Source organism: Theobroma cacao, chromosome 9 (genome assembly GCF_000208745.1).
Source record: "Theobroma cacao cultivar B97-61/B2 chromosome 9, Criollo_cocoa_genome_V2, whole genome shotgun sequence".
In the NCBI taxonomy this organism is placed as follows: domain Eukaryota; kingdom Viridiplantae; phylum Streptophyta; class Magnoliopsida; order Malvales; family Malvaceae; genus Theobroma; species Theobroma cacao.
This window is the reverse complement of record NC_030858.1, coordinates 1,396,852-1,417,258: the sequence shown is the minus strand read 5'-3', so window position 1 is coordinate 1,417,258 and position 20,407 is coordinate 1,396,852. Positions and strand designations below refer to the sequence as shown.

Sequence of the window (20,407 nt, the reverse complement as noted above, 5' to 3'; positions counted from 1 at the left end):
TTAATTAAAATGATTTTTGTTATTTTTACATTAAAGTGGTATTAATGTAAAAAATAAACTATTACGTGATCACATCATCATGTCACATTACTATTTACTATAACATAACAACATACCACGTCAGCATCACGTGTTATAAAATGAACTGTATCATTTGAATTAATGATTATGTTTTTTCAATTTTAAAAATCTTCAATTTCCCCGTTCTTTTTCTTTTCATAAAAAATGGGGGAAAGAGAAAGGATATATATGCCCTAACTGGGGCGGTGGTCCTGTAAGCATATGCTTTTGACGAATGCCAGAAGGAAAAAGGTAGAAATAGAAGAATAAAGGAGGCCCTTTTTTGTTTTCCATTTCCAAGAATCCAATAATTCACCTTTATTGAGATTGTTTAATCGCACTTTTTCCTTAATAAGATGAAGATCAGAGGGAATCCGGTGCCTATCTAATTTTGTTCCTACACTTAGAAAAAAGCAATTTCTTTTAATTATTCTAGTTCGAAAAATATTAGTATTATTGTTCAATCGTCTATACATCACATAGAGCAAATTTTCAAAGCCAATCTTTAGTATATAGAATAATGGGGTTGAAAGGTCTTCCCCTTAGCATAGAAATTTATTTATTAGATAAGCTTTGATGTTTTGGGTTTTTGTCAAAATTACCGCCCACACCATCTGAGCTAGTGCAAGGAGACTTAGGCTTTGATGCTTCAGGGTTCTATACTTTGCTTTCCCTTTCTGCTGCCTGTTTCATGGGATAAAAATTCTAACTTCACTGGATGAAAATGGATGGTTAGGTAATTAGTCAATACATGAATGGTCACTTTGCTTGACATTCGATTTGCTATGAAGATGAAGAACATCATGAAAATAACATGAAGGAGCATCCCTTTTTTGACAATTCCATGTGTGATCAAGAAAATATTGTACTGCGCACCCCGGTCACATCTCCCTTCCTGTATTTGTGAATAAGATATTTTTATAACCTTTTCACTCTTTCCTTCGGTCTTTATTACCAAACAGGACCTTGGAGCTGATCATGCTTGGCCATATCTGTACATGTAATCGTGTACCAAAGTTGGCTATGAAATGAGTGAACTAGAAAACAACACCTGTTGCTACCTTGTAACTTAGTAATCTTGGGGTTATCTTAAGTAGAGTTAGTGGCAGAATAGTTATCTGATAAGCAAAGATCGAACAAGAATCAATTTTCTATTGAGGCCGGTAGAAAGAATCCATTATTTTTTCCAGGAATGCAAGTAGCCGAAGTGAGTAAAGTGACATGTATCCAGATCAGGTTTCAATTCCCATGCGCAATAAAAAACCCTTCATATCATTGAATAGCAGACCACTATTCTAGATCGTGGCTTCTCATCATTTAACTTGCACAAGCTTTTTGATTGCTTTGTGGTCGTATCACTAGAGGAGGATGATGATTTGGTATCAAATAAACATAGGAGAGAATGCAAAGTTGGGCAGTTTGAAAGGCAATTGCTGAACAAAGAAACGAGGAAATAACAAAGGGTTGACTGCTTTTTAGATGTAGATAATGCAGGTTCGTGTGTCTCACCTTCTGGTTTTATCACTTCTAAAACCAAATTCAGCATGTGAAACTCTTCAAAGAAAGCAACATCCAATATCTTTTTATCTGTTCAAATAATTATAGTTCCAGTGGCACTTGATGTGCTAGAATCCAACTTTAGCAGCCGTAAGCTTCCAAAACCTACTGTCCTACCAGGATACTCATGATCTGATGCACCATATAATGGAAAACCAGCAATGAAACAGGAAATGAGGACCGTGTATTTATCAGAAAAGAAAAGAACTTTCAAAGTGATAGCACTCGTGATGTTAATCTATGTGCCACAGCCACGCAACTACCCACATAAAAAAAGAGTCAAATTAGAGTAAAACACTACGTCAACTGCAACAATCACAATTCAGGCATGCTTCAATGCGAAGTATAAATAGAGGGTTGCGAGAGGGAATTTTTCCCATGACAAAGAAAGCGAGTCAAAAGAGATACAGACATAGTAGAGCCAAAGCTAGAAAGAAATGAGGTCAACAATGCTGCTGCAAACTTTGTTGTTGTATTGCATAGTTTTTTATGTAATTTGTGTTTTAGGGGATGTTGGGACGGCCAAGGCGTATGATCCTCCATACTTGCGTAAGTAGAAACACTACCCTTTTTCGTTTTGCATCTTATATTCACTGCTCTTGGTCATGCATTTGAAGCATTGATTCCAAAAGGACTAAAGGATACGTGATATAGTATCCAAGGCTTCCTCAAACTTAACCAATCATTAGGTTAAGTTAAGTAATTTCTTTAATCATGTTTGGCAGGTTAGTTTTTGCACGCAAATAATGTAAACTATGTCTTTTAAAAGGTGCCTTTTCCCCTTTCTGTGGCATGTTCGAAAGTGCAAATCATCATTTTTTCCTGCTTATATTCGTCATCTTGGAATCGTAATATTCTTTGTTTCCTTTATGAATTGATCTGTCTTAAATCAATGAAGCAACCAAATGCAATGGCTACAACGAGGATCAGTTCCCTCCGGGTGGGCTCTTTGCTGCGGTGAGTGATGGGTTATGGGATAATGGAGCATCATGTGGTAGGAAGTACAGGATACGGTGCATCAGCGGCCCAAAGAGGCCATGCAAGGCTAGATCCATAGTTGTGGAGGTTGTTGATCGTTGTACGGAGGATCCTTGCCCCGCAACTATGCAGCTGTCAAACAAAGCCTTCGTAGCCATCTCGAAATTTGATGCCAGAATTAATGTTGAATATGCACAGTAATGAATTACAATCCTTCAAATTTTTTGATGAATTATACTCTCAAGCATCAAAATAACACATGAAATGAATATATGATTCTCTTTTTTGCCTTTCTGTTTTGCAGGATTTGAAGGAACTTTGCCAGAGTTGAAGAGCATCTACCTTAGGATCCCTTGCAGCCATGAACACAAAAAAAATTGAAGATTATCACTCTGTATTACTCGAATAAAGTGAACTATCAGGTGTTGTTGGTTCTGTATTTCAGAGCCATTGCCAAGATTAATAAGAATATATCACCATTCAAATAAAGCCTTGTTTTTTTTGTAGGCTACGTTCCTGATGATCTCGGAAAGGGGTAGCAGAGAGATAAATCTCAATCTCCAACAAGTTTTAAGGAACAAGATAAAAAAAGAAACTATTAAATCAATTTCAATTTCCAAGTTTGAAACAAAGTTGTGTTATCAAGAACCAAAAGCAGAACATTGTCAAGCTGATAATTTTGAGAAAACTAGTAAGCCAGATTAATCCAAACCCTGCAAAATGATAGCAGAAAGAGATGAACTCTGCGCTCTCAGCATGGAATTCTGTTTAACTGTATGTCATGATTATACTCAAAGAAGAAAAGCCGCTGGTAACAATAAACATGCTATTAACATAATCTTATTCCATACTTTCAGTAATTCTCTTGAAGAGAATTAATAAATGAATTCAAGTCCAACAGAAGATCTGAAAAATTTTACACATTATTATCACAAATACGAAAATTATAGGTAGCGGGCATCAAGTACTATAAACCTACTGCTCATGAGGATGCCTGATGTTGAACGGTGCTTGCATCATAATTTCTGAAATTTCGGAGCTCCCTCTGGAAGTAAGGATGAAGGAAACGAACACCTTCAAGGTATAAAGGTGTCTGCATTTCGATCAAGCGAGATACCTACAAAGATAGATGTATATCTATTGTAATTCTGCTAACCTAGTAACTATCTTCTCTGTTCTCTTTTCTGCTTCCCCACAAAAGGAGGAGGGAGGAGGGAAGAGAGAGAGAGAGAGAGAGAGAGACAAAAAATGTGGATATACATTTGACAGAAACATGCAGAGGAACACTTACGGCTCGGCGGAAGGCAAACATCTCTTCTTGACCAGATAGCATCGATGTTATACCCGCTGGTGCACCTCCTGAACTCACACTTCCTTCTGCCAAAACATCCCGGCGAAGTTTTGCACCTTCTGTCTCTGTTTCGAACTGGAAACTGGAAACAAGCAGGTTAACATGTTCAACTAGTTGCAAGCAGATCTTTTTGACCAGATCACCGGATGACCAACAATGAAAGAGTTTATTCCTTTTCATGAATGCTTTATATACATTCAGCAATTGCAATTGTCAAATTAAAGTACTAAGTGCATGTTTCAAGCATGCTGCTTCTTTATATTGCTTGGCTATTTGGATGAGCTAAATGCTCTTTAAAGAATTAGCACCGACTCTGTGCATTCAACAATGCTGCTTTGGAATTTCGTGCCAATACTTGAAATAATGGCACATAATGAATGAGAACAGGGAAGAGTAAATTAGCTTCACATGTCAAAACCTCTTCTTTTTTATTATTTTTTCTTTTACATATGTATCTTTCAAGGATGATCATAAAGCAAATATAAGGCTTACCATTCCAGATCAAAAAGAGTACCCTCTTCGGTTCCTTGAAATAAGTCATCAATAGAAGAAGCAGCTGAACAAAATAGACGGCAATGATGGTTGTATAGCTCATCAATGAGGGTAATAAACCTACGTGCCTGAGAAGTGGAAACATACAGTCACTTATGATAGGATAAAGAAGTGCAGGCAAAAGCTATTAGTAATTCTATTCCCTTTCTCTTACACATTATTTGCTATTTGTAGAGAATGGTACCTTGTCACGGATTTGCATACTCATAACAGGAATATCAGAGATGAAGACTGTATGATGGTTTTTTGCAACTGCAATATAATCTGCAGCACCTACCTGCAGATAATTGAAAGTGATAAATTAGCAGAAAAGAACCAATCAAAAAGAAGTGCAGGTTTTTATAGATGTTGTTTTTGCCAATTTTATAAAATGTTGAAACCTTATGTTGTTAATTCAAGAAGAGGGACATGAGCTGTTCAGAACTAAAACAACTCACACAAACAGCATGGAAAGCATCGTTTGATCACTTTGATCAGTAAGCTTTCTACTAATGGGAATCATGATGAAAGGAAACTGCCTTTCTTTCAGCCAAGAGTGTTTGTGTCTCAATTTCTAGGGAACCTCTTTTCGCTGCTTTCCAACTTTGAGGTACTTAGACCACTCATATCTTGCCATCTTTGTGGTACACACAGATTAATCTCACTACTACCAGTTATTCGCATCTTATTCTGACCTAAATATTATTTTCTTGCTCTCTTCTTTTGCTTTTACATATCATGTTTTACAATATTCAGCTCTGGGTAGTGAAGGCACCCTATAAATCAGATCAGTCAACAGTGAATGAGATGAAAAAGTCATATGCTATTAATAAGTCTCACAAGAAGATTGGGAAAGCACATATACAGAGAATCAAGAAGAGAGAGAAAACGGGAAGAATAAGTTATGGAACTCATAATAAGCCAAGTATGATACCGGCCGACCACATAGATACTCAAATGTGAACCGTGCTACTCCATTACAGCTCTCAGGAACCTCCAATTTCCTGATGTAAAGAAAAATACACATGTTTAAAATGGATAGATAAAGAAAACCAATGCCATTAGATTAACAAGTACCTTCCAAACATCACTGGAACAGTATTAGATGTGACTGTTCCTCCAGCCTGGTTTATAACCTGACACCATATTTTCTCAAATTCCTTCGAAGCGGTACCATCTAGAGGCCAAAAATAATGAACCTGCATGTACACGGTTCTTATTTTAACCTCTAAATAGATTTTCAAGTTTTCTTAAATTAGGAAAAGAAATTATTATCTACAATTAGGAATAAAGAAAGAAAAACATTTGTCTATGTCAAGGAAAGCAAGGAAAAAAAATCAGTATCCACATAGAGAAGCATGAAACATCACCCTGTCTATAGACCTCTGTGCTATTAGTCGGCGATAATCAATCTCGCCTCCAATCAAAATGATCTCACAATGTTCTTCCAACTTATCTACAAAGTTTAGGAAGATCTCTCGCTGCATGCCATCCTGCATGAGCAAAATAAAAAGAGAGAAAAAGGGAGAATGTGATAGCTCATCAATTGTTAACCAGGTACAATTGAAGTCATACGAATCTATAGGCTGAAAAGAAATTGAAGTTTTCCAAAACACCTGATTTAATTCCTTTGGTGCCCGATTACTGGTGGCAACAAGAACAGTTCCAGTACTAAGTAATCTGCTTAGAATTCCAGATAAGGCCACAATAGCAAATACATCAACAGTCTGTAATAGATAGCAAAAAAGTTCAAGTCATATAATGAGTTATGCATTCAGAAAACTGGTTTTGGTTTGACCAACATTCTGTAGCATATGGTGAAGAACAGTCATCAAGGCTCCTATAGGAATGGAACTTAGAGGCATTGCTATATACAATAAAAAAAATAGAAGGTTCTCATTCTCTTGGCAGAGACCAAAACTGGCAGTTTCTACTCTTTGTATATTGAATAATTTAAAAAGAAACTGTCAAACTGTGATTGCCAAAGATTTAACCAATGGTCATGCCAACCAGCATCAAGGGTTCACAAATTTTGCTTAAAATGTCAATGAAACACACTACCTGTATCTCATCAAAGCAAAGAATGCTAGCTCCTCTTTCTCCTGCTTGCCTGTCAACAAGAAACTTATCTGCTACTGCAAGAAGGATGTTTTTCATCTGAACCTCTTGTTTATATCTTTCTTCAGCAGCTAGCCACTCCTTGGCTTTCATATCAAAGGGAAGATTCATAATCCAAGAAGATATGCTTGACTGCAAAGACTTTTCCTCAACTTGATTTTTCCACAACTTATGCATATCTTCATTTATTTTAAGCATTGCCTGCCAATGTGAAAGGCAATTGTAATTACCATGTTTTTTTTTAAAGAAAAAGAGTACAAACTACTTAACATGTGTCCCCTATCAACACATGCTTATTTTGAGAAACTAGCAACCATAACAACTTATGCCATAGCACATTGCACAAGAAAAGCCTACTCTTTGGGCAGGGAGGACCGCAGATTAGAAAGATAGGCACTAAAATACCAGGTACCAATGCTCCCTTTGTGTCTCTGCAACAGTAAAATAGCTTTCTTCTATAGGATTATTACAGATTCAAATATGAGAATACTCAAGACATAAGTAAAATACAAGAAATGGCTCACCTCATGAAAATGGAACCTTCGACGATGTTTAACTATTCCATCAGTGGCACTATAAAACATATCCATAAGCATTGTCTTCCCTACAGAAAATGAGCTTAAGTTAATAAATTTCTACCATCAGTCTGTTCACATTGGAAGAATTATGGAAACAACATACAGGGAGATAAAACCCATTAAAATGAGAAACAAAATATCCAATTTTTTCTGGTCTGATTATCAGTTCACAATTCACATTTACTTCATTAATGAAATTTGGCAACATACCACTTCCAACATTCCCATATATATACAGTCCTTTTGGGGCTGCAGGAGCAGTAGGACGACGACCAACAAGTGAATCCAACTTCTTCTCACGATTGAGGTATGAAACCCACTTACCCACTCCAGGTTCAACATCTTCAGATTTTCTCCTGAGTCAGATGAAACTTCACAATATCAAAAAGAACTAAACAATGAACAGATTTGGATTTCCATCCAAATGTTCCATTTGTAGTTTGTTAATAAAAACAGAAGCAGCATCCCTCACCGGTATGCCCATCTTTCTAAAAGTTTACTCCTACGACTTTTAACTGATGTCCAAAGGTCCCCGCGCTGCTTGAGTTCAGCTTCCTCCATCAAAAGCCTCCGCCGCTCATTCTCCCTGTGTTTCTCCCACTCAGCTAGCTTAATCTACAATAGGAAGTTTAAAAGCCATATTTTACAAACAAAATGTCATGGTAACAGAGTAATCACTACAAAAATGAATGGTACATCACTAAATTAGAGTTCAAAATATACATGATATTCCTCCATATCTTTTTCATACTGTTCCAACCTCCCAAGCAAATTTTCCAATGCCATAGCAACCCTTTCTTGGTAAGGATCATGCTGCAGCCTCCCTTGCTCCACCAAGTTGCGGAAATGCGATAGAGGCCCTGAAGCAGAACATGAAAGCATAAAATGGAGGTTTATTAAGCATTGTCTGGCTTAGTTTATCCAGTCCAATATAGAAAAATGTTTCTACTTGTAAGAGTTAATAATCCAAAGTTTTTCTTTCCCCACATGTCTAACCTTTTCATAAAAAACCAAAAAAGGTTAAATCCTTTTTTATTTGATTTTCTATCTCCTTTTTCCTAGAAACAAACAAACTAGACCAATCATACCCAACAAAGGCGCCTCACTTCAAAATCCAAAATTTGTAGCTAAGTTGACAAAAAATTCCAATTTTCGGAAATACCCTGTTCAAGTTATTAACCACAAATAGCATGAGGAAGATAATGAAATAAATATTAAAATAAAATCAAGCATAAGAACCTGGAGGTTTTGGGGAAGAAAGATCCTCTGAATATGGACGAATTGCATGGATGAGATACTTATTTGAAACTCTTCGTTGGACAATCCCCTGATTCAGAAGCGAAGATATTGATAAAATTCTTCTCATTTTGTTCCCTTTTCTTTTTCCTGATCGTGGTATTGTCTTCCAAATTGGTGGGAAGTTGAGAGAAATTTCTGTCCCTCTATGGTTGAGCAGGGAGGGAAGAACAAGAAAAGGTGACGTGGCAGTCGATGAACCAGCCACGTGGGATAAACAGCAATACAGACGTGGAATGGTAATTTACTGTTGGAGTATGGGAACTGGGGTTTTTCCTCTTTTATGTCTCTGCTTATTTTCGAGAAATATACAAGTGTAACTAATTGATGTGATTCATTGTTATTGATTGATGGACTGCAAAAGCTAGCAATGAATTTGCTTCCAACGTCTATTCATGCAATCTTCTACCCCAAAAACCAAGCTTTTAATCCTCCTCCGTTCACTCACAACATCAGCCACCAGCAGCTACTACCAAAGAGCTGCGGCGGAACACGGCTGCCTCACTCTCCTCCAATCATGCAACACCTTCATAAACCTCCTCCAAATCCAAACCCAAATTCTCAAATTGGGTTTCCAAAATAACCCTTTAATTCTCACCAATTTTGCATCCAAATCCTCTGACCTCAACTCCATTGACTACGCCCACTGCTTCCTCTTTTCACCCCACTCAAACACCCTTTACTATGATGCTTTCCTTTTTAACACTGTCATCAAAGCTTATGCTCAAACTGGGAACTTAAAGGCCAAAGCTTTATGGGTTTTCAATTTCATGCTTGAATGTGAAGTCTTACCTAATAATTTCACGTACCCGTTTGTTTTAAAGGCCTGTGCTGGCATTGGGGACTTGAATTTAGGCATGTCCGTGCATGGGTCGTTGTTAAAATTTGGTTTTGATGTGAATAATCATGTTCTAAACACATTGGTTCACATGTATGGTAGTTGCAAAGGAGGGATTCAATTTGGTCGGAAAGTGTTTGACGAAATGACGAAAAAGGACTCTGTTCCTTGGAGTGCTATGATTGGCGGGTATGCTCGTTTGGGGCGGTCAACGGATGCGGTTGACTTGTTTGGGCAGATGCAGATAGAAGGCATTTGCCCTGATGAGATTACCATGGTTGCTATTTTGTGTGCATGTACTGATCTAGGTGCACTTGAACTTGGGAGGTGGGTTGAGTCTTTTATTGAGAAGAAAGGACTGAATAAATCCGTGGAGCTTAATAATGCTATTATTGATATGTTTGCAAAGTGTGGTGATGTTGATAAAGCTTTGAAATTGTTTAGGACCATGAGTGAGAGAAGTATTGTTTCTTGGACTTCTGTCATTGTTGGTTTAGCAATGCATGGGCGTGGATTACAGGCTGTTTCTTTGTTTCATGAGATGATAAGAGCTGGAATGGTGCCAGATGATGTTGTTTTTATTGGATTGCTCTCTGCTTGTAGTCATTCTGGATTAGTTGACAAAGGAAAGGAATTCTTTGATTTGATGAGGAAGGAGTTTGGTATTTTGCCTAAAATTGAACACTATGGATGCATGGTGGATATGCTATGTAGGGCTGGACTCGTTAGAGAGGCAGTGGAGTTTGTTCAAAAAATGCCTAATGAGCCAAATTCTATCATCTGGCGAACCCTGATAAATGCTTGCCGTACACATGGTGAACTCAAGCTAGGAGAGAGCATTGCCAGACAACTAATTGAAAATGAGCCAATGCGTGAGGCCAATTATGTTCTACTGTCCAATATTTATGCAAAAATGTTTCACTGGGAGAAGAAAACCAAGATTAGGGAGGTGATGGACAAAAAGGGGATGAGAAAGATCCCAGGCAGCACTATGATTGAGCTAAATAATAAAATTTATAAATTTGTTGCTGGAGATATGTCACATAATCAGTACAAGGAAATATTTGAGAAGGTAGATGAGATGGGGAGACAAATGAAGAGGGCTGGATATGTTCCATCTACGTCAGAGGTTATGCTTGATATTGATGAAGAAGACAAGGAAGATAATCTGAATAGGCATAGTGAAAAGCTAGCTATTGCTTTTGCTCTTATAAATACCCCACCAGGAACTCCTATTAGGATTGTGAAAAATCTGCGAGTTTGTAATGATTGTCATTCTGCTACTAAGCTTATCTCTAAGATATATAATCGAGAAATTATAGCGAGGGACCGGAATCGCTTTCACCATTTCAAGGATGGTTTATGCTCTTGTAAGGATTTCTGGTAACGAAGTAATGACAGTTTCATCATGTTGGCTTGGTAGATAGAATCGTGACGATTATGGAGTTAATCATGCTCTGTGGAAGTTAGTTCCAGGACAAAGTTTTGAGCACAGATATGATGACCGTGCATGTTTTTCGACTGAAGTATGATCTGCTTAGATGGTCAGAGATAACTTCTGTTGATCCTCCGGGAGAATATCCCTTAGAAATATATGCTGTATGCAATTTTTCAGTGTTTGTGGCCACTAAGATTCTTCATCTGAATATTACTGTTATGTTTCCTCTTGATTTATTCGTGGATCTCCGGCTTGAAGAACTAATTTTCTGGTATGTATCACAGAAGGCTACAATGATCCTGAAGCCTTGATTTAAAGTGGAGTCAGCAATTAACCAAAGAAAGAAAATGGAGTCAGCAGCTTTATTGGACAGGATTGCCCTTACTAACTGTGATTCTATGTAGTCTTGACAAACCTATAAATCAAAAATTGCAATGAGGGTGTGGATTTGAGTTATTGGAGCTCATAATTCTTGTAGAATTCGCAGCCAACAAATATGAATTATTTTCAACTTGCAATGACTGACTTTATGAATTGTGTGAATTTGTATTTAAGTGCTTTTGTATGTAGATTGTGGGATATAATCCTGGCCCAATGTATAGTAGTATGGCGGTTGAGAGATGAACTGTTTTTGTTGTTGATAACTGAAGAATTGTAGCCGTCTGGTGGGGCAAAATCTGCACTAAATCCTAATTCAGAGCAAACCCCAGTCAGAGCATGTGAAATCCTATCGAGTTGGTTGAGGAGCTAAGCTGGAAAGTTGTGCTATCATCGGCCAATATTTTCTTTGGAAGATCAGTTGAGATTATGTGACTGAAAATCGCTTCTTTTAAGCTGCAGGCTCCCCTAAAGAAGGCGCTAGTTGGAAGGCTGTAGCAGCTGCGAGTCTAGTGAATCTTGGAGGTCAAGTTTACCTGGACTTTCGCTCTTAACAATTTTTTTGCCCCAATTAAAAGGGTATCTGCATGGTTTTTAGCACTGTCATAAGATTGGTAGTTTCGTCATTTTTTCTTTTTCTTCTTTATTGGTCCAACCTCTCTGCACTGCTTCTTTGACATCTTACAAGCTGTAACTCAGTTGTCCACGAAATGGAATACAGAGAGCATGCAATAATCATTCTGTGAGAGAATAGAATATAAGAGGAATAATTATTTTATAGTTTGATTCATAAAATGGAATAGAGACGGAATATTATTAGTATACTTGGTCAGTGAAAAGCATGTAAAAGAGTATGTAAGTTTCATCGCTGAATACCATCAATGATGCACAGCAATTACCATTTTCATATTCTCTCATGTCACACTGAACTTCTGGAATATTTGCAGATACCACCCTACCAATGAACTAATGCTGATGGTGTCTACTATCAATATCTTAACAAGATTTTATGTCTCCATGATAAGTTGTCTATTTGGCTTGGACGGTACAAACTTCATTATTATCATGTGGGGTATATTAAGAACAAGAAAGATGCTAACCAGGAAATTGCTGGAACATTCAGCTGTGTTTTTCTGCTTTTTTACAGTATAATCTACCCATACCACATGGTTGAAGATGATCCCAGAAATATCTTCCAGTTTCTATATGTGAAGTCTTCTTATATCTTACTGTATTTGACTCAAATAAATATAATGATTTTGATCAATTTAGGAAATATATTTACATGTTAATTTATAATTTAATCCTAGTTGTTTTAGTCCAATTTCTTTGAACAATTTTGGCGATTTTTTACACCTCGCATTACCCATACTAGTGTTTTCTCCTGTCTGAAGCTTAAAAGTAAGCATTCTATTCACCATCCATCTTTCTATTCACCATCCATCTTCAAAGTAAGATGATTCCAAAACTTCCATGTGCCTTACCATCCATCCAGAGTATATGTCTGCATATTCCTGTTCATTTTCTTATCTGCAGCAGAGCAAGAAATTCAATTTACCTGACAGGACTGATTAAACTATTCATGTGGACCTTAATGATCATTGACAATACTTGATCCAAAACGATGTCTTGCCACCCCTTCACGTGAATTGTCACACAAAATCTCCCTTTTCCCTCAGGTTTTCCCCTTTTCACTTTTCTGAGTGATTGCTCCGAGAATTATTGTTGTCTTGGACTCTTTTGACACCATTAGACCACTTTCCCTATGGCAAACTTGTGGGAGAGTACAGCAAAACTGAACAACCATTTTGCACAAATTATAATCTCAGAATTAGGCAGCGTTACTGCAGACTGCAATTAACTTTTTTATTTGTCTCCATTAAATTTAGCACTACTGGTCTAAATCTCCCGATGACAGCAGTCAGTCATCCTCTAAGCTCCAGAAACAGGCTTGTATGTCTCAAGGACGAGTTGTATGCTTGCTTAACAGATTAAACAAAATGCACCAGAGATCATTGGTGTGCACATACGTATGCTTTTCCCATTGGAGATCTTTATGTCGGTGACTTCGGGTACTGTAATGTTGGGAAAAGAGCACTCCATTTACTTGGAAAGGATCATGATCCTTTGTTCGGACAAGACACATTGATGTAAGCAGCCTTCTAATCACCTTTAGAACAACATTTTTCATTGCACTGATCTATGTTTCTTTTCTTTTTCTTTAAACACAGAACTCATTGGTGTCAATATTCTCTATTGCCTGCTGCCATACAACTTTCTTGCATTCACTTCTGTTTCCTCAGTCGGAACTATCATATTATGACACATTTCACATACAGAACAGGTGCAGGGGAAGAAAGTGATGAATATGGCAAAAAGATCATAACCCAATGGCTTTTCTGGTCAGAAAAAGGAGTGCAGGAGATTCATGGCTATGCTCGAAGTGGAGGCCGGTAGGGGACCCCAAGGGTTGTGGTTGCATTTATTGTCAACCTCAGTCTACACTTCACTTGTACTGTGTGGTGGAGCTTTTCTTCCCCCATTAAGATTGATGTTTACATTTATTTAATGTCATATTAAATCACTGCTTTAATGAAATTAATCACTCTAAGACCTCAATGAAGCACAAATACAATGTTTAAAAATAGAGGCCTTGGAGCATTATTATATTCAAGTAATTTGCCTTGTTGCTGCAGCTCCAGGATCCAAATATTGGGTTATTGAAAGTTGAATATGCTAACATAGAAAGGTATCAATCTGGCATAAGTCAAATAAATAGAAGGAACTTGGTTTTTCGTCCTTGTGAAAAAAAATGAAACAAGCTCCAACTCCAAGACAACAAAGATGGGAGAGGCACATCCTTTACTTGTGGGGCTGCAAAAGCACTTGGCATGATGACTGGCGTACATGGTTCACAGCTTCCACAGCAGACGAATCAACACTATCATAATTCAATTTTAGTGAACAAGGCATGCACAGTGCATGTCGAAGATTCTATTTATTTAGCCATATCCCCCATCGATTATTCAACACCTCCAATTTCTCTTCTCTGAAAATCATATCCCTGTCATTAGCACGAAAAAGTAGTGGGGGACACATTACAAACTGCTAGGATTTCCCGTAATGCTATGTGATAAACCATATCCCTTTGCAAACTGCCAAGAGAAAAGAAAACTGACAGACCTGTCATAAATGGTAGTGGTGGTCATTGTAACTTTGTATGGTTAACGATGATTGGTGCATTGCCTACATAATTGTCTTCTTTGAATGCTTATAGTTGTTCCTTGAACATAGCAGAGAGGAGGCTTCTTGGCTTGCCACCGCTCTTTCTATTTTACTTCATCTGTTCAAACTCTTATAAAACCATGGTTCGTTTCTTTAGCTTCTCAGCTACTTCCATTTTACTTTATTTGTGTCAAGTGAAAATGGAATGAAATCGGGGTTTATAGCATGAATTATCACTCTTTGTATAAAGATATTGTTAACGTTCAGTTTTACTTACAGGCAGAGAAGATGAGTTTGACTGTTGCCGATGCAATGGACTACAAGGGATTCCCTGCTGACAAGTCTAGAACTGGTGGCTGGGTACCTGCTGCTCTCAGCTTAGGTAGAGCAAGAATGCAACTCTTTCTTCTCCTTTGTAACCAACCATATGCTGCTGTTTGAGTCAAGCATCCCACCAAGTCATTAAATGAAATATTAAACAAAACCCAATCCTGCAGTTGCGCTGTGATTTATCTGTTAGAGCTCTTCCAGGCCTGCAGATAGTACTTGGGGACTTTTATGATCATTGCTTAGATAGAATAACTTAGACCACTAAGTTCCAAAGCTTAAGAAATTCATTTACTTGCATGCATTTTCATATTGACTACTATTTACAACAGTTTTGAAACTCTAATAAAAAGTATTGAACCTTTCCTTTGTGGTCCAGAATACTCCACCTCAAATCGCAGCTTGTGCTAGATATTTAGTTTTCTTAGATATTCAAAACTTTCAGACAAAAAATTCCAATCTGCCAGCCGAACCTGTCTCAGATATTCATTTGTGAGCTAAATACTCATCGCTCATCTTCATATTGACTATAAGTACGGTCTCAAACCACTAGTAAACAGACAAGAAATCAAGCTTTTCTTTAACATGATTTGCTTTCTGTTAATAAAGCCTGTCCTAGGTTTGTTGATAACGTTTGTCTGTTTGTTTCTTTTCTTTTTTTGTTGTTTCTTCCAATGGAAAGTACTAGTTTGGATAAATGGCACTTTGTGTGAGGCAAACTTCTTTTTGTCCAGTTCTGCTTTGTGAGTGTGGGTGGGAAAAGAGAAAAAGAGCAGCACGTCTGTCATGAACTGCTATGTTCATTTATTCCAACACAGTATTTGATTAGTTAAATCTTAATGTTTCTCATCTTGGTAGAGGCCTAACATTTGCATCAAGGAGTTTTACATGATGAGTGTTAAGTCAAAATGGATTAGAGTAGATTCAGGTTACATGTTTACTCCAGGATTTCTCTTGTAAATAAGTGGGAGACATAAATCGTTTGGAATCTGAGAATTTCCTGAATAATGCCAGTAGCAGCAAGAAGAGTAGTTGAAGATAGATACAATTAGGGCCACTCTTGGTAGAGTGATTTTCCAACATATTGTGCGAGATGGGAACTCGTTTGCAGACATGCTTGCTAAACATGGTGTTGACTGTGAGTCTATGTTCACAGCATGGTGGTAGCTTTCATTAGCAAATTTCTTTTTGAATACTTTTAGTTCACAATGTTCTGATATTGTAAAGCTTACCTTAGAATTGTGGTACACTTCATATCAGGTATGTTTTGTTTGCTGGTGTTATGTATGCTCAAACCAGTTATACTCTGATTGTAGTATAAACAGTTTACTGTACCCTTACTATCTTGGGCAGATTATTAATGAAAATACTTATTAGCTGAGCAAAAAAAAACAGTAGTTGAAGATACAATACAGAACATTCATATTCATTCAACTAACACACACCAAACATGGATCAGAGAGTAGCCTACTAGGAATTGATAAAATTGAGTTCAGTTATGATTAAACAATTGAAGTTCTTTTTCAGGCATTGAAATATGTGAGAGGCTCTCAACAATGGGAATAGCAGTGAACCTTGTGACATACTTGGGTGGAACTATGCACCTTCCTAGTGCTACTTCTGCCAATGTTGTAACAGACTTCATGGGTACCTCATTTCTGCTGTGTTTACTTGGTGGCTTCCTTGCTGATTCCTACTTAGGTAGATACAGAACAATTGCAATAGTTGCCATAATTCAGACCCTTGTAAGTACAAAAGTCACTCAATTTTCTTCTTACATAGCCATATTAAGAGTTAGGCTTTAACTGAAACGTTTAAATTTTCCAGTCAGTTTCTATACGCCTAATGACATGATATTGGTGATTCAGGGGACTTGCATGTTAGCAGTATCTACAAGACTCCCAGAGCTGCGGCCACCTCCTTGCCAGTCGACTGAAGTCGCTCAATGCAAACAGGCTAATAACTTTCAAATGGGAATTCTGTATCTTTCCCTGTATCTAATAGCATTAGGGACTGGTGGCTTAAAATCCAGTGTCTCAGGATTTGGAACGGACCAGTTTGATGAGAAAGATGAAAAGGAGAAGGCCCAGATGGCTTATTTTTTCAACAGGTTTTTCTTTGTTATTAGCATAGGGACATTATTGGCTGTCACAGTGCTTGTTTACATCCAAGATGAAGTAGGTCGAAGTTGGGGTTATGGAATTTGCTCTGCTTCAATGTTTGTTGCAATCCTGATATTCTTATCGGGAACTAAAAGATACAGATACAAGAAATGCGTGGGAAGCCCCGTAGTTCATATTTGCCAAGTTTTTGCTGCTGCCATTGGGAAGAAGAATGTCAAAGTACCATCTGACATTGCGTTATTGTATGAAGATCTCCCTGAGGCTTTACGCAGCCATCACACAGATCAGTTCTGGTGAGCTATCTACCTCTAAATGAGTATGTAGACAAACAGGAAGAACATAATTGTCTCATCTCAGTCCATAACTGCTACCTTGTATTCTTTTCATTCTTAGTTTCCTGGACAAGGCCTCTGTTGTGATAGAAGATGATTATGGAGACGACGGTTCCTTCACTGTGAACCCTTGGAAGCTTTGTCCAGTTACAAGGGTAGAGGAGGTGAAGAAGATGATCAGGCTGCTTCCAATATGGGCAACAACAATTATATTTTGGACAACATATGCGCAGATGATCACTTTCTCAGTGGAACAAGCAACCACCATGGAGAGAACAATAGGACATTTCCAAATTCCGGCTGGTTCACTTACCGTCTTCTTCGTGGGAGCCATATTGATCACTTTAGCTGTATATGATCGTTTGGTTATGCCACTCTGGAAAAAATGGAAAGGAAAACCAGGTAAGAGATATAGCTTTTTGGAACTTTTGATCTTTTCTGTCATGTATCTTGTCATTGTCATATTTTGAACAAAATAGCATTGAATTATTCACACGAGTGAGGTGAAATATGGCATCCACCAGTATGATTTAAGATTTTCAAGTAATGGTTTGATCAATATCTTCCACAGGATTCACCAATCTGCAAAGGATAGCCATAGGCCTCTTTCTATCGGCAGTGGGAATGGCAGCTGCAGCGGTAGCAGAGGTGAAACGGTTGTCAGTGGCAAAACAATCCAGTGAAACTACCACCCTACCAATAACCGTTTTCCTTCTGATTCCCCAATTCTTCTTGGTGGGTTCAGGAGAAGCATTTATATACACTGGTCAGCTGGACTTCTTCATCACTCAATCCCCAAAAGGAATGAAAACCATGAGCACTGGCCTCTTCCTGACAACTCTTGCACTTGGCTTCTTTTTAAGTAGCTTGCTAGTTTCCATTGTGAAGACCGTGACTGGAAGCAGCGGTAAACAAGGATGGGTGGGAGAGAACATAAACGAAGGAAGACTCGATTGCTTCTATGGACTTCTAGCAGCATTAAGCTTCATCAACTTCGCATTATTCCTTGTTTGTGCAGCATGGTACAGGAAGAAAACAGTTAAACGTGATCCTGAACTGGAGATCATAGCCAAAGAATCCACAATCGAAGAGAAATGCTAGTGTTTTATGCTTGACTTCTTTAATCACCAAAGTATACACAAAGTAGTCCGTAGTTGGCTAATTTTCTCCATTAGAATGGAGGGTTGAAGTTCTTGTACGCAACATGGTTTCCAGAATTATTAATGCATGCAGCTATTTTCCACGGAATCAAAGATTTCAAACCAAAAATTAAAGTCATTAGTCCCAAAAGCCGGTCTAAAATCAGCCTACTAAGTACTTGGAAAGTGAATGCTGACCCAAATTTTCGGGGGTAAAGTTAAGGTAATAGCAGTTAAAAAACTTTTTTTTTTTTGAAAATTAAAGTTCACTCGTAAAGAAATGATGTCCATGTACAAACAGAAGAGGTTCAAAACTAGAAAGAACACAGTCTTAACCCTCTGATCACATGCTGGTAGGCAAAAAATACCAGCACCCAACCTTGCCCTTAAACCATCCACCTAAAATTAAGTTAAAAAACATTTAAAGGCTAGAAATGCTGCCCACAAATTTATTGGGCCATCACCTAAATTTGCTCAAGACATAGGCATGGCAATGGGAAAAGAAAGACGACAGGGTCCCCCATTCAAGCGCGGTCATCAAACAGATAAATAGATTGATGGCGACGACAAAAAAGGTACCTGTTTGCAGCATGAGATTCTGCACTTTCAAACACCTGCCCATCAACTGGTAGATATGTGAGCATGAGCTTGTTAAAGTGCTTAAATAGTTAGTAGGTCACTGAACCAACCCACCAACTTAAATGCTGATTTTGGCAAAATATTTACCTACCCTCTCTCTTGCCATTTGAGATAAAATTCAGAGACTTGTTTCCCTCAATTTGTAGCAGGGTGCAGAACAGATATTTCTTGCATGGCTAGTGCCTTTACCATAAGGGACATAAGTTTCAGATTGGACCAAATCAGAGTGACCGCAATCCATGTTCGAAATCACACGCAACTAGGAATCTCTTCGCGGGAAAAGAATCCAAGCAACCGATGCAAACAAATACAAGGAATTCTTGGAGTCTTCTTCCTTTTAAGTGGAAAACGAACCAGCTTAAGGACACTTTTCTTTGATTTGGAGTATGAACACGGAGCATAACTAGTTTCTGCAATGGGTAAAATCGTTGTCATTTACCAACAACAAAGTTTATGCGGCACCAGCTCTGATGTCTTTTCCCTTTCCCCCCGAGTTAGTGATAATGGTAAGTGCACCACCAAGTCAATATCACGAGCAGGAACTGGGAAAAAAGAACCGGCTTGGCATAAAATCTGATCTAAGATGCCCACTCAAACTACCCAACCCCATCTTATCTAAAGAAAGAAGGTCCAATGCCTAACATCAGGGAAAGGAGGGGAAACTTTTTTAGTATCTAATGCCCCTTTTGACTTTTCTGAATCTGAGATTGGTTTCCTCAAGGACAAGGCCAAGCATTTCTAATGTGAGTACGCAAGCTTTACTGAGGTAAATAGATAAAACAGTAAAAAAACCTTGGACTGAAAATTACAAAGGCAACCTGGAAAGCTACCAGAGGGAGAAAGTATTTATAGAGTAAAACAAACTTCCCAGAAAGCCAGATCTCATCAATCTGAACATAAAGCCTATAAGTCCTGAAAAATCCGAAATCCAAATACTATCTGCTCAAAAAAATTCAACCCAATAGGTTTCAACCATAGGCTGATTTTGGAAAAGATAATAAAGAGAGAGGAAGGGTGAAGAAGAACCAAGTACAAGAGAAATAAGATGATTGCTCCCCCTCTTAGCTTTCCAAACTGAAGGTTGAAGAGATAAAAGGGTTAAAATTTCAGACAACTAAAAGTCTTGACATAATTTATTATTATGGTAACATAGACCATTTGGAGGGGATTCACTGATATGAGAGGAGTTAAAAAGCATTGAATGGAAACAGCCAGACCAAGAAGAACCAGCGGTTTGCACAGAACAAACCTGGCTTTGGTTTCCAATATCATCCACTGGTTTAGAGGAAACAGAAAACCAGGAAGTTCACAATAGAATCCAAAATTCCAATATCCAACGAAATTATATTTGATTTTTCATTCCCCGACATTTGAAACTGTAAACTCATGTCTTCAGTGAACAACCTAAATCAAATTCTCCACACAAAGATCAAATTCTAGGAAGAAGCCAACCATACCAATGGGATACAAATAACAAACCGGTCCAAAAGTAGATGCGG

General features: G+C 37.9%; 4 protein-coding genes across 8 annotated transcripts; 3 read left to right on the top strand and 1 right to left on the bottom strand.

The window, feature by feature from the left end:
• On the top strand, nucleotides 2,021-3,076 carry LOC18587814 (EG45-like domain containing protein). Its single transcript, XM_007011828.2, has 3 exons — nucleotides 2,021-2,166; nucleotides 2,516-2,792; nucleotides 2,900-3,076. The coding sequence occupies exons 1-3, from the start codon at nucleotides 2,055-2,057 to the stop codon at nucleotides 2,904-2,906; spliced, it is 396 nt and encodes a 131-aa protein (XP_007011890.2). The 5' UTR covers nucleotides 2,021-2,054; the 3' UTR covers nucleotides 2,907-3,076.
• On the bottom strand, nucleotides 3,408-8,779 carry LOC18587813 (lactation elevated protein 1). The gene is made up of 14 exons (XM_007011827.2): nucleotides 8,413-8,779; nucleotides 7,897-8,033; nucleotides 7,646-7,788; nucleotides 7,384-7,529; nucleotides 7,120-7,199; nucleotides 6,539-6,796; nucleotides 6,094-6,204; nucleotides 5,848-5,970; nucleotides 5,555-5,676; nucleotides 5,412-5,481; nucleotides 4,683-4,775; nucleotides 4,439-4,566; nucleotides 3,887-4,028; nucleotides 3,408-3,712 (listed from the first exon to the last, which is right to left on the bottom strand). The coding sequence occupies exons 1-14, from the start codon at nucleotides 8,537-8,539 to the stop codon at nucleotides 3,578-3,580; spliced, it is 1,815 nt and encodes a 604-aa protein (XP_007011889.2). The 5' UTR covers nucleotides 8,540-8,779; the 3' UTR covers nucleotides 3,408-3,577.
• On the top strand, nucleotides 8,768-12,040 carry LOC18587812 (pentatricopeptide repeat-containing protein At4g21065). Its single transcript, XM_018127860.1, has 2 exons — nucleotides 8,768-10,906; nucleotides 11,030-12,040. The coding sequence occupies exon 1, from the start codon at nucleotides 8,865-8,867 to the stop codon at nucleotides 10,692-10,694; it is 1,830 nt and encodes a 609-aa protein (XP_017983349.1). The 5' UTR covers nucleotides 8,768-8,864; the 3' UTR covers nucleotides 10,695-10,906; nucleotides 11,030-12,040.
• On the top strand, nucleotides 13,038-18,378 carry LOC18587811 (protein NRT1/ PTR FAMILY 6.2). Of its 5 annotated transcripts, XM_018127691.1 has the most exons (7): nucleotides 13,038-13,273; nucleotides 13,463-13,576; nucleotides 14,628-14,730; nucleotides 16,203-16,420; nucleotides 16,544-17,091; nucleotides 17,192-17,532; nucleotides 17,702-18,378. In XM_018127691.1, exons 2-7 carry the CDS (start codon nucleotides 13,514-13,516, stop codon nucleotides 18,229-18,231), a joined length of 1,803 nt encoding a protein of 600 aa, XP_017983180.1. In that variant the 5' UTR covers nucleotides 13,038-13,273; nucleotides 13,463-13,513; the 3' UTR covers nucleotides 18,232-18,378. The 5 variants fall into 5 exon arrangements, with proteins under 5 accessions (XP_017983180.1, XP_017983179.1, XP_017983182.1 ...); XM_018127690.1 differs by lacking the exon at nucleotides 13,038-13,273 and having other exon boundaries at nucleotides 13,381-13,576; XM_018127693.1 differs by lacking the exons at nucleotides 13,038-13,273; nucleotides 13,463-13,576 and adding an exon at nucleotides 14,167-14,318.